This window comes from Oncorhynchus masou, chromosome 20 (assembly GCF_036934945.1).
Source record: "Oncorhynchus masou masou isolate Uvic2021 chromosome 20, UVic_Omas_1.1, whole genome shotgun sequence".
In the NCBI taxonomy this organism is placed as follows: Eukaryota; Metazoa; Chordata; class Actinopteri; order Salmoniformes; family Salmonidae; genus Oncorhynchus; species Oncorhynchus masou.
The window spans coordinates 32030170-32043430 of record NC_088231.1 but is presented as its reverse complement, the minus strand read 5'-3'; the positions used below and the strand labels follow the sequence as shown (position 1 = coordinate 32043430).

At 46.6% G+C, this 13261-nt stretch overlaps 1 protein-coding gene across 1 annotated transcript in view; it reads left to right on the top strand.

Moving 5' to 3' along the window:
- Positions 1-1112: 1112 nt before the first annotated feature.
- spock3 (SPARC (osteonectin), cwcv and kazal like domains proteoglycan 3) overlaps positions 1113-13261 on the top strand; it is a 25484-nt gene continuing 13335 nt past the window's right edge. Inside the window, exons 1-3 of the mRNA XM_064926866.1 lie at positions 1113-1325; positions 1450-1569; positions 10711-10750. Of these exons, the coding sequence (XP_064782938.1) occupies positions 1293-1325; positions 1450-1569; positions 10711-10750 (193 nt within the window). The 5' untranslated portion in view covers positions 1113-1292. The remainder of the gene's footprint in view (positions 1326-1449; positions 1570-10710; positions 10751-13261) is intronic.

Below are 13261 nucleotides of genomic sequence, written 5' to 3'. Positions count from 1 at the left end.
CTGTGACCTACGCTGTGACCTGTCCATATAGGGACTCTGTGACCTGTCCATATAGGGACTCCGGCACCTGTCCATATTGGGACTCTGTGACCTGTCCATATAGGGACCCCCGACCTGTCCATATTGGGACTCTGTGACCTGTCCATATAGGGACTCTGTGACCTGTCCATATTGGGACTCTGTGACCTGTCCATATAGGGACTCTGTGACCTGTCCATATTGGGACTCTGTGACCTACTCTGTGAACTGTCCATGTAGGGACTCTGTGACCTGTCCATATAGGGACTCTGTGACCTGTCCATATTGGGACTCTGTGACCTACTCTGTGACCTGTCCATATTGGGACTCTGTGACCTGTCCATATAGGGACTCTGTGACCTGTCCATATTGGGACTCTGTGACCTGTCCATATAGGGACTCTGTGACCTGTCCATATTGGGACTGTGTGACCTGTCCATATAGGGACTCTGTGACCTGTCCATATAGGGACTCTGTGACCTGTCCATATAGGGACTCTGTGACCTGTCCATATAGGGACTCTGTGACCTGTCCATATTGGGACTCTGTGACCTGTCCATATTGGGACTCTGTGAACTGTCCATATAGGGACTCTGTGACCTACTCTGTGACCTGTCCATATAAGGACTCTGTGACCTGTCAATATTGGGACTCTGTGACCTGTCCATATTGGGACTCTGTGACCTGTCCATATAGGGACTCTGTGACCTACGCTGTGACCTGTCCATATAAGGACTCTGTGACCTGTCCATATAAGGACTCTGTGACCTGTCCATATTGGGACTCTGTGACCTGTCCATATTGGGACTCTGTGACCTGCCCATATTGGGACTCTGTGACCTGTCCATATTGGGACTCTGTGACCTGTGCATGCCATGCGAAACAACAGCTACTAAAACTAAAGCTCAACACACACACGGAGAAACAGCCACCATCAACAACAAGAAACCAACAATCAAAGAGCGTGAGAAGCATGTAACGGCTCTAATGTGGTTTATGGAGAGGAAATCACACACACACAAACACCGGCATGTGTGAGAGATATGGAGCCTGGTAAACATGGTTGATTTCTTATCGATAGGAAGCAGGCTGTATCGGACCGATACCGTCTCTCTCTCTCGGTCTCGGTGTCTCCATCTATCAGCACAGGAAAAATAGCGGAGGAGGAGGCGTGCGGGTGTGAGCGGCGCGCATCCGTGAAACGGCGTTCAGCGGAGAGAGAGAGCGCATTTATTCCGCATACGACAGAGAGCAGACAGACAGAGCGGCTAGCTATGCGACAGCAGCAACGACAGACTAACGACAAGGTAATGAAATGTCACCCACGGTTGGGTTTTCACCGTATCGTCTTAGATGGCTCGTAGGCTAGTTTTTTTTTTATCAGGTCGCTGTTATAACAGATTGTGCTGCTTATGTGTGTGTGTTCCGCAGATGTTGAGTTTCGCTGTGCTGTGTGTGTGTGCCGTCGCCGGTGAAGTGTCCGCGCGCTCTACCAGCTGGAATTTCCTGGATGACAAGTCTTTAACAGCACGATGGGACAAATTTCGTGATGTAAGTTATCTCTCTCCCTATCTCTCTACCTATCTCTCTACCTATCTCTCTACCTATCTCTCTACCTATCTCTCTGCCTATCTCTCTGCCTATCTCTCTACCTATCTCTCTAAATATCTCTGGGCTACCTCTCCTCTTCCTCTCCCCTGGCCGTCCCTGTTGTGATCACGCGCCTCTCGTTTTCTCCTTATGTCCGTGGCATGCGCATCACGGGGCTATGATGAACTGAAGCCTGTACCTTGTGTCGCCTCTCAGTCTGCACGTTAGACGGTACAATAGGACAACTGCGAGGGCGTGACGTGATGTGAGAAGCAGAGAGTAGATGTCTCGTTTTTATTATTATAATAATAATACAATTATTATTATTATATTAATGTCTTTAATATCACCTTATTTTAATATACATGATTGTAGTAATCTGCTAGTGTGTGTCAGGGCATTGCATGACATAGAGAAAGAGAAATGGGGAGGAGGAGAGGAAGAGAGAGAGATGGGGAGGAAGAGAGGAAGAGAGAGAGATGGGGAGGAAGAGAGGAAGAGAGAGATAGATGGGGAGGAGGAGAGGAAGAGAGAGAGATGGGGAGGAGGAGAGAGAGAGAGAGAGATGGAGAGGAAGAGAGAGAGAGATGGGGAGGAGGAGAGGAAGAGAGAGAGATGGGGAGGAGGAGAGGAAGAGAGAGAGAGATGGGGAGGAAGAAAGAGAGAGAGAGAGATGGGGAGGAGAGGAAGAGAGAGAGAGATGAGGAAGAGAGAGAGAGATGGGGAGGAGGAGAGGAGAGAGAGGGGGGTGCGGTTCCATTAGCTTGTGTAGTTAACCATTACGCTGACTTGTGTTGTTAGACAGCAACCATTATGCTGACTTGTGTTGTTAGACAGCAACCATTATGCTGACTTGTGTTGTTAGACAGCAACCATTACACTGACTTGTGTTGTTAGACAGCAACCATTACACTGACTTGTTTACATCAGGCCTGTTACACTGTAAGTGGAAGAGAACACACACACACACACACACACACACACACACACACACACACACACACACACACACACACACACACACACACACACACACACATCTCCCTATCTCCATTTCTCTCTCTTTCTCTCTCTCTCTCTCCCTCTCATACTCCAACTCTCTCTATCTCGCTATCTCTCCTTCTCCCCCTCCTCTCTCTCTCTCTCTTTCTATCACACACACACACACACACACACACACACACACACACACACACACACACACACACACACACACACACACAATCTCCCTATCTCCATTTCTCTCTCTTTCTCTCTCTCTCTCTCCCTCTCATACTCCAACTCTCTCTATCTCGCTATCTCTCCTTCTCCCCCTCCTCTCTCTCTCTCTTTCTATCTCCCCTTCTGATTCAGAGGGGTCGTGTTAAATGCTGAAGACACATTTCAGTTGAGTGCATTCCTGTCTCACACACTCCAACTAAACATATCTGCGCAGCTCAGGTGGACCATGTGACACAGCTGAGAACCAATTATAGAGCAGGGTTTTGGTTTATGCAAATAAGGTGCAGGGATGAAGGGTGATTGGCCATGTGACCTTCTGTGTGCGTGTGTGTGTGCGTGTGTGTGTGTGTGTGTGTGTGTGTGTGTGTGTGTGTGTGTGTGTGTGTGTGTGTGTGTGTGTGTGTGTGTGTGTGTGTGTGTGTGTGTGTGTGTGTGTGTGTGTGTGTGTGTGTGTGTGTGTGTGTGTGTGTGTGTGTGTGTGTGTGAATACAACAGAGAGATTTATAAGATAGAGAGGGAGAGAAAACAAAAACCTAAGAAAGAAATTGAGAAACCTGTTCAACCAAAAACATAGAGACCCAGAAAACCTGAGTCCACGCCTTCACTCTGGTGAATCACTAAAACAATACAGAAATACACTACAGAAAAAGAAGGAACAGCATGTCAGAAATCAGCTCAATGTAATTGAAGAATCCAACCACTCTAACCACTTCTGGGAAAATTGGAAAGCACTAAACAAACAACAATACGAAGAATTATTTATCCAAAATGTAAACCACTTCTCCAAACACAAAACAAACAACACGAAGAGATATTTATCTAAAACAGTTTGGAAAACCTTCTCCAATCCTTTTTGTCCCTAGAACAAAGAACAAACAGCAAAAACATATACATGATCAAATACAGATCTTAGAATCTACTATTAAAGACGACCAGAACCCACTGGGTTCTCCAATTACATTGAATGAACTACAGGACAAAATACAAACCCTCCAACCCAGAAAGGCCTGTGGTGATGATGGTATCCTTAATGAAATGCTCAAATATAAACACAACAAATTCCAATTGGCTATACTAAAAACTCTCTAACATCATCCTCAGCTCTGGCATCTTCCCCAATATTTGGAACCAAGGACTGATCACCCCAATCCACAAAAGTGGAGACAAATTTGACCCCAATAACTACCGTGGAATATGCGTCAACAGTAGCCTTGGGAAAATCCTCTGCATTATCATTAACAGCAGACTCGTACATTTCCTCAGTGAGTGAAAACAATGTACTGAGAAAATGTCAAATTGGCTTTTTACCAAATTACAGTACGACAGATCATGTATTCACCCTGCACACCCTAATGGACAACCAAACAAACCAAAACAAAGGCAAAGTCTTCTCATGCTTTGTTGATTTCAAAAAAGCCTGACTCAATTTGGCATGAGGGTCTGCTATATATATATATATCAACTAACTATACAATTTGATGTAAAGTGGGAAAAACATATGACATTATAAAATCCAAACAACAAGAGTGCTGTTAAAATTATCAAAAAACACACACATTTCTTTCCACATGGTCGTGGGGTGAGACAGGGATGCAGTTTAAGCCCCACCCTATTCAACATATCTATCAACGAATTTGCGAGGGCACTAGAACAGTCTGCAGCACCCGGCCTCACCCTACTAGAATCTGAAGTCAAATGTCTACTGTTTGCTGATGATCTGGTGCTTCTGGCACCAACCAAGGAGGACCTACAGCAGCACCTAGATCTTCTGAACAGATTCTGCCAGACCTGGGCCCTGACAGACATTAAATATCAGTAAGACCAAAATAATGGTGTTCCAAAAAAGGTCCAGTTGCCAGGACCACAAATAAAAATTCCATCTAGACACCGTTGCCCTAGAGCACACAAAAAACTATACATACCTTGGCCTAAACATCAGCTCCACAGGTAACTTCCACAAAGCTGTGAACGATCTCAGAGACAAGGCAAGAAGGACATTCTATGCCATCAAAAGGAACATAAAATTTGACATACGCATTAGGATCTGGCTAAAAATACTTGAATCAGTCATAGAGCCCATTGCCCTTTATGGTTGTGAGGTCTAGAGTCCGCTCACCAACCAATACTTCAGAAAATGGGACAAACACCAACTTTATTCTGCAAAAGTATCCTCCATGCACAACGTAAAACATCAAATCAGAGCAGAATTAGGCCTGCTAATTACAGTGCCTTGCGAAAGTATTCGGCCCCCTTGAACTTTGCGACCTTTTGCCACATTTCAGGCTTCAAACATAAAGATATAAAACTGTATTTTTTTGTGAAGAATCAACAACAGGTGGGACACAATCATGAAGTGGAACGACATTTATTGGATATTTCAAACTTTTTTAACAAATCAAAAACGGAAAAATTGGGCGTGCAAAATTATTCAGCCCCTTTACTTTCAGTGCAGCAAACTTTCTCCGGAAGTTCAGTGAGGGTCTCTGAATGATCCAATGTTGACCTAAATGACTAATGATGATAAATACAATAAAAAAAAGACGGTTTAACTGTTTGATTGCTTTACATAGCTGGACTCTTTATTTTATTTAACCTTTATTTAACTAGGCAAGTCAGGTTGTGATACAGCCTGGAATCGAACCAGGGTCTGTAGTGATACCTCTAGCACTGAGATGCAATGCCTTAGACCGCTGCGCCACTCGTCTATGTATCCCAGTCAACTTGCCGTGGTTAAATGTGGTGCTTCCGCAGTTTTTTGGTTTCTAATCATCACAGTAGAAATAACATCCTCTATCCACTTCCTGATGAACTTGGTCTCAGAATCAGTGTTTTTACGTAAATGCTAATCTCAGAAGGCATACCGGAACACATTCCAGTCCGTGTGATCAAAAACAATCTTGAAGAATAAATTCCATTTGGTCAGACCAACGTTAAACAACGTTCCTGTTTTAAGTTTCTGCCTATAGGAAGGGAGGAGCAGAATAGAGGCGTGATCTGATTTGTCGAATGGAGGGTGGGGAGGGCCTTGTTGCCGTTCCGGAAGGGGGAGTAGCAGAATAGAGGCGTGATCTGATTTGTCGAATGGAGGGTGGGGTAGGGCCTCAGATTCCCAAAATCAATTATTCATTTCATGTATTATTTTTTTATTATTGATTTATTAATGTTCCCAGCTACATGCGGTTTCCAGTTTGCACAAAATCCAGCGTAGTTCCTTGAGAGCCATCTCAGTGTCTGCTTGGGTGGGAAAGAAGGAGGGAGGAAGGGAGAGAGAGATGGAGAGACACAGTTAGTGTTATTGGAGTGTGTGTGTGTGTTTGCGTCTGTTCCTCTTCTCTGTTGTCGGAGTCTTGGAGCTGCCCTTGGGATGAATGGAGCTGCCAGGACATGTACTGAATGTGTGTCTGTGTGCTTGCTGTGCTTGTGTGTGCGTGTTCCATTAAGGAGTGAGTCCTCAGCCGCTGGCCTGGTCTGAGAGAGTGAGAGGCTCGACCCCCATAATGTGCACTGCTCTCTTTATTCTGTCCCCATCCTGTCTCTGCCATTCTAGGGTGATTGGTCTATAAATACTCCACAGAGTTGCTTGGCTGGACTGGGTTTATTCTGTCTGCTTGGCTGGACTGGGTTTATTCTGTCTGCTTGGCTGGACTGGGTTTATTCTGTCTGCTGGCTGGACTGGGTTTATTCTGTCTGCTGGCTGGACTGGGTTTATTCTGTCTGCTTGGCTGGACTGGGTTTATTCTGTCTGCTGGCTGGACTGGGTTTATTCTGTCTGCTGGCTGGACTGGGTTTATTCTGTCTGCTGGCTGGACTGGGTTTATTCTGTCTGCTTGGCTGGACTGGGTTTATTCTGTCTGCTGGCTGGACTGGGTTTATTCTGTCTGCTGGCTGGACTGGGTTTATTCTGTCTGCTGGCTGGACTGGGTTTATTATGTCTGCTTGGCTGGACTGGGTTTATTCTGTCTGCTTGGCTGGACTGGGTTTATTCTGTCTGCTTGGCTGGACTGGGTTTATTCTGTCTGCTGGCTGGACTGGGTTTATTCTGTCTGCTGGCCGGACTGGGTTTATTCTGTCTGCTGGCTGGACTGGGTTTATTCTGTCTGCTGGCTGGACTGGGTTTATTCTGTCTGCTGGCTGGACTGGGTTTATTCTGTCTGCTTGGCTGGACTGGGTTTATTCTGTCTGCTGGCTGGACTGGGTTTATTCTGTCTGCTTGGCTGGACTGGGTTTATTCTGTCTGCTTGGCTGGACTGGGTTTATTCTGTCTGCTTGGCTGGACTGGGTTTATTCTGTCTGCTTGGCTGGACTGGGTTTATTCTGTCTGCTTGCTGGACTGGGTTTATTCTGTCTGCTTGCTGGACTGGGTTTATTCTGTCTGCTGGCTGGACTGGGTTTATTCTGTCTGCTGGCTGGACTGGGTTTATTCTGTCTGCTTGGCTGGACTGGGTTTATTCTGTCTGCTGGCTGGACTGGGTTTATTCTGTCTGCTTGGCTGGACTGGGTTTATTCTGTCTGCTTGGCTGGACTGGGTTTATTCTGTCTGCTGGCTGGACTGGGTTTATTCTGTCTGCTTGGCTGGACTGGGTTTATTCTGTCTGCTGGCTGGACTGGGTTTATTCTGTCTGCTTGGCCGGACTGGGTTTATTCTGTCTGCTTGGCTGGACTGGGTTTATTCTGTCTGCTTGGCTGGACTGGGTTTATTCTGTCTGCTTGGCTCTATAAAGAACCAGCATGTGTTATATTAATTGTTCTAAAACCTTTGATTGATTGATTGATTGATTGATTGGCCTAATACTAAATTTGTCTTGCAAACTACATCATAGATACTTATAGACACCATATACCACAGGACAAACAACACTTAGAGACGACACATATCATAGGACAGGACACGGTTGGACGTCCTGCCAAATTCTCTAAACGACGCTGGAGGTGGCTTATGGTAGAGAAATTAACATTAAATGAACTGGCAACAGCTCTGGTGGACATTCCTGCAGTCAGGATGGCAATTGCACGCTCCCTCAAAACTAAAGACATCTGTGACATTGTGTTGTGTGACAAAACTGCACATTTTAGAGTGGCCTTTTATTGTACACAGCACAAGGTGCACCTGTGTAATGAGAGAGACAGACAGACAGACAGACAGACAGACAGACAGACAGACAGAGATCTACAATGGAGGACAGGAGGGACACATTTGAAACTAGATCAAAGAGGGAGAGAATAGAGTGACAGAGAAAGACAGAGAGTAGGGAAGGTGAGCAGATTGTCAGGTGGTTTAAATCCTGATTTAGCCTCTTAGCTGATGACAGTTAATCTCTGACCCTCACTAAGTAAGGCCAGGCTACTGACCACACTGACCGCTGAGACACGCACACACCTGCATGTCTCTACAGGCACGTTCTGTGTATCTCTGAAAGCATATTTTATTAACAGTAAACAACAAAGACTTTCTGAACATCAAACCATTAGAGTGGTTTGTCCTCGGGACAGACTATTGAGAGAGAGAGAGAGAGAGAGACAGAGAGAGAGAGAGAGAGAGAGAGAGAGAGAGAGAGAGAGAGCATTGTGACTAGGGCTGTCTAGATGTCCTGTCTCCTGATGGTAGCAGGGTGAACAGGGCTGTGGAGGTCATGGCATGTTGTAAGCCAGTTATTGTCTCCTCAGAAGACGGTTTACAATTGTGTGAAGAAGATGAATGAAACGGAGAGGATATGTATTTTATTCCACAGCGAGTGTCCGCATATGAAGTGGCTTTGTGGAACGTTTAAACAGGTCCTAGATGCTGGATTTAGAGTCATTTAACATCTTTGGTTGGGATCGACACAAACCTTAGAACGTCTTAGAAATCAACACATATAAGAGAGGCAAGCGGCGAGTACAGGATTTTGAAGATTTGAGAAAGTTGATAGAAAACAACTATTGTGCTGTTCCTCGCCTCGGTCTGCACACCCTGTTCTCTCAGCCAGTGATCATAGTTTCACCCCTCAGACTATTCTCAATGGAATCTGGTCTTTACCTAACATGTAAACATGAATTTAGAATGTCCCATTATGAAACGGGCCGGAACAGGGGAAACCAGACATCTGTATGGACTGGAATAGAGAATGGAGACCACTTTCCACTGGTTTGGTTTCACCTCATGCAGGGTACACTACTCTGGCTACTGGGGTACACTACTCTGGGTACTGGGGTACACTACTCTGGCTACTGGGGTACACTACTCTGGGTACTGGGGTAGACTACTCTGGGTACTGGGGTAGACTACTCTGGCTACTGGGGTACACTACTCTGAGTACTGGGGTACACTACTCTGGGTACTGGGGTACACTACTCTGGGTACTGGGGTAGACTACTCTGGGTACTGGGGTAGACTACTCTGGGTACTGGGGTACACTACTCTGGGTACTGGGGTACACTACTCTGGGTACTGGGGTACACTACTCTGGGTACTGGGGTACACTACTCTGGGTACTGGGGTACACTACTCTGGGTACTGGGGTACACTACTCTGGGTACTGGGGTAGACTACTCTGGGTACTGGGGTAGACTACTCTGGGTACTGGGGTACACTACTCTGGGTACTGGGGTACACTACTCTGGGTACTGGGGTACACTACTCTGGGTACTGGGGTAGACTACTCTGGGTACTGGGGTACACTACTCTGGGTACTGGGGTACACTACTCTGGGTACTGGGGTAGACTACTCTGGGTACTGGGGTAGACTACTCTGGGTACTGTGGTACACTACTCTGGGTACTGGGGTAGACTACTCTGGGTACTGTGGTACACTACTCTGGGTACTGGGGTAGACTACTCTGGGTACTGGGGTACACTACTCTGGGTACTGGGGTACACTACTCTGGGTACTGGGGTAGACTACTCTGGGTACTGGGGTAGACTACTCTGGGTACTGGGGTAGACTACTCTGGGTACTGGGGTACACTACTCTTGGTACTGGGGTAGACTACTCTGGGTACTGGGGTAGACTAGTTTACTGCTCTCTGATATCTCTATCTGTTCTGTCTGATATCTCTATCTGTCCTGTCTGATATCTCTAACTGTCCTGTCTGATATCTCTAACTGTCCTGTCTGATATCTCTATCTGTTCTATCTGATATCTCTATCTGTCCTGTCTGATATCTCTAACTGTTCTGTCTACTGCTGTCTGATATCTCTAACTGTCCTGTCTGATATCTCTATCTGTCCTGTCTGATATCTCTAACTGTCCTGTCTGATATCTCTATCTGTCCTGTCTGATATCTCTATCTGTCCTGTCTGATATCTCTATCTGTCCTGTCTGATATCTCTAACTGTCTGTCTGTCTGATATCTCTAACTGTCCTGTCTGATATCTCTATCTGTCCTGTCTGATATCTCTATCTGTCCTGTCTGATATCTCTATCTGTCCTGTCTGATATCTCTATCTGTCCTGTCTGATATCTCTATCTGTCCTGTCTGATATCTCTATCTGTCCTGTCTGATATCTCTATCTGTCCTGTCTGATATCTCTATCTGTCCTGTCTGATATCTCTATCTGTTCTGTCTGATATCTCTAACTGTCCTGTCTGATATCTCTATCTGTTCTGTCTGCTGCTGTCTGACCGCTAGGAAGTGGAGGTTGGTAGCATCTACACACTATTCTCTCTATTTACTGTGTGTGTGTGTGTGTGTGTGTGTGTGTGTGTGTGTGTGTGTGTGTGTGTGTGTGTGTGTGTGTGTGTGTGTGTGTGTGTGATACAGAACCACTAGAACACAGTGTGTGTGTGTGTGTGTGTGTGTGTGTGTGTGTGTGTGTGTGTGTGTGTGTGTGTGTGTGTGTGTGTGTGTGTGTGTGTGTGTGTGTGTTGTAATTTTAATCATTCTAATGGTTGTGTGTTTCAGGAGCCAGGTACATGGAATCCTGGGAAAGCATTTGATCAAGGTGGGACTTCATCAGAATAAAGAAAAAACACACACGCACACACACACACACACACACACACACACACACACACAGAGTGGTGGAGGATAGAGAGAGGTTATTTATTGAAGAGGATTACAGTAAGACATTACATGGGGCAGCAGGTAGCCTAGTGGTTAGAGTGTAGAGGAGGCAGGTAGCCTAGTGGTTAGAGTGTAGAGGAGGCAGGTAGTCTAGTGGTTAGAGTGTAGAGGAGGCAGGTAGCCTAGTGGTTAGAGTGTAGAGGAGGCAGGTAGCCTAGTGGTTAGAGTGTAGAGGAGGTAGGTAACCTAGTGGTTAGAGAGTAGAGGAGGTAGGTAGCCTAGTGGTTAGAGTGTAGAGGAGGTAGGTAACCTAGTGGTTAGAGTGTAGAGGAGACAGTTAGCCTAGTGGTTAGAGTGTAGAGGAGGTAGGTAGCCTAGTGGTTAGAGTGTAGAGGAGGCAGGTAGCCTAGTGGTTAGAGTGTAGAGGAGGCAGGTAGTCTAGTGGTTAGAGTGTAGAGGAGGCAGGTAGCCTAGTGGTTAGAGTGTAGAGGAGGCAGGTAGCCTAGTGGTTAGAGTGTAGAGGAGGTAGGTAACCTAGTGGTTAGAGAGTAGAGGAGGTAGGTAGCCTAGTGGTTAGAGTGTAGAGGAGGTAGGTAACCTAGTGGTTAGAGAGTAGAGGAGGCAGGTAGTCTAGTGGTTAGAGTGTAGAGGAGGCAGGTAGTCTAGTGGTTAGAGTGTAGAGGAGGCAGGTAGCCTAGTGGTTAGAGAGTAGAGGAGGTAGGTAGCCTAGTGGTTAGAGTGTAGAGGAGGCAGGTAGCCTAGTGGTTAGAGTTTAGAGGAGGTAGGTAACCTAGTGGTTAGAGTGTAGAGGAGGCAGGTAGCCTAGTGGTTAGAGTGTAGAGGAGGTAGGTAACCTAGTGGTTAGTGTAGAGGAGGTAGGTAACCTAGTGGTTAGAGTGTAGAGGAGGTAGGTAGTCTGGTGGTTAGAGTGTAGAGGAGGTAGGTAGCCCAGTGGTTAGAGTGTAGAGGAGGCAGGTAGACTAGTGGTTAGAGTGTAGAGGAGGCAGGTAGCCTAGTGGTTAGAGTGTAGAGGAGGCAGGTAGCCTAGTGGTTAGAGTGTAGAGGAGGCAGGTAGTCTAGTGGTTAGAGTGTAGAGGGGGCGGGTTAGCCTAGTGGTTAGAGTGTGGAGGAGGCAGGTAGTCTAGTTGTTAGAGTGTAGAGGGGGCGGGTTAGCCTAGTGGTTAGAGTGTGGAGGAGGCAGGTAGTCTAGTTGTTAGAGTGTAGAGGAGGTAGGTAACCTAGTGGTTAGAGTGTAGAGGAGGCAGGTAGCCTAGTGGTTAGAGTGTAGAGGAGGCAGGTAGCCTAGTGGTTAGAGTGTAGAGGAGGTAGGTAACCTAGTGGTTAGAGTGTAGAGGAGGCAGGTAGCCTAGTGGTTAGAGTGTAGAGGAGGCAGGTAGCCTAGTGGTTAGAGTGTTGTGCGGCAGGTAGTCTAGTGGTTAGAGTGTAGTGGAGGCAGGTAGCCTAGTGGTTAGAGTGTAGAGGAGGTAGGTAACCTAGTGGTTAGTGAAGAGGAGGTAGGTAACCTAGTGGTTAGAGTGTAGAGGAGGTAGGTAGTCTGGTGGTTAGAGTGTAGAGGAGGTAGGTAACCTAGTGGTTAGAGTGTAGAGGAGACAGTTAGCCTAGTGGTTAGAGTGTAGAGGAGGTAGGTAGCCTAGTGGTTAGAGTGTAGTGGAGGTAGGTAGCCCAGTGGTTAGAGTGTAGAGGAGGCAGGTAGCCTAGTGGTTAGAGTGTAGAGGAGGCAGGTAGCCTAGTGGTTAGAGTGTAGAGGAGGCAGTTAGCCTAGTGGTTAGAGTGTAGAGGAGGTAGGTAGCCCAGTGGTTAGAGTGTAGAGGAGGCAGGTAGCCCAGTGGTTAGAGTGTAGGGACGGCAGGTAGCCTAGTGGTTAGAGTGTAGAGGAGGCAGGTAACCTAGTGGTTAGAGTGTAGAGGAGGCAGGTAGCCTAGTGGTTAGAGTGTAGAGGAGGCAGGTAGCCTAGTGGTTAGAGTGTAGAGGAGGCAGGTAGCCTAGTGGTTAGAGTGTAGAGGAGGCAGGTAGCCTAGTGGTTAGAGTGTAGAGGAGGCAGGTAGCCTAGTGGTTAGAGTGTAGAGGAGGTAGGTAACCTAGTGGTTAGAGTGTAGAGGAGGCAGGTAGACTAGTGGTTAGAGTGTAGAGGAGGCAGGTAGCCTAGTGGTTAGAGTGTAGAGGAGGCAGGTAACCACTATAGTAAGCCATTACACCAGAGGTCACTGCTCTGAACAGCTGAACCAGGATCAGTTTATAACTGGGGTCAGGTTAAAGTTGAAAACATGGAACCTACGGACAACAACACCTATAGGAGACATACACATCCTTGTTGAGTCTCTGCTCGGTAAAACCCCGCCTTATCTCAGCTCAGTGGTCACCATATCAACCCCCACCTGTCACACGTGCTCCAGCAGGTATATTTCTCTGGTCACCCCCAAAAATAGTT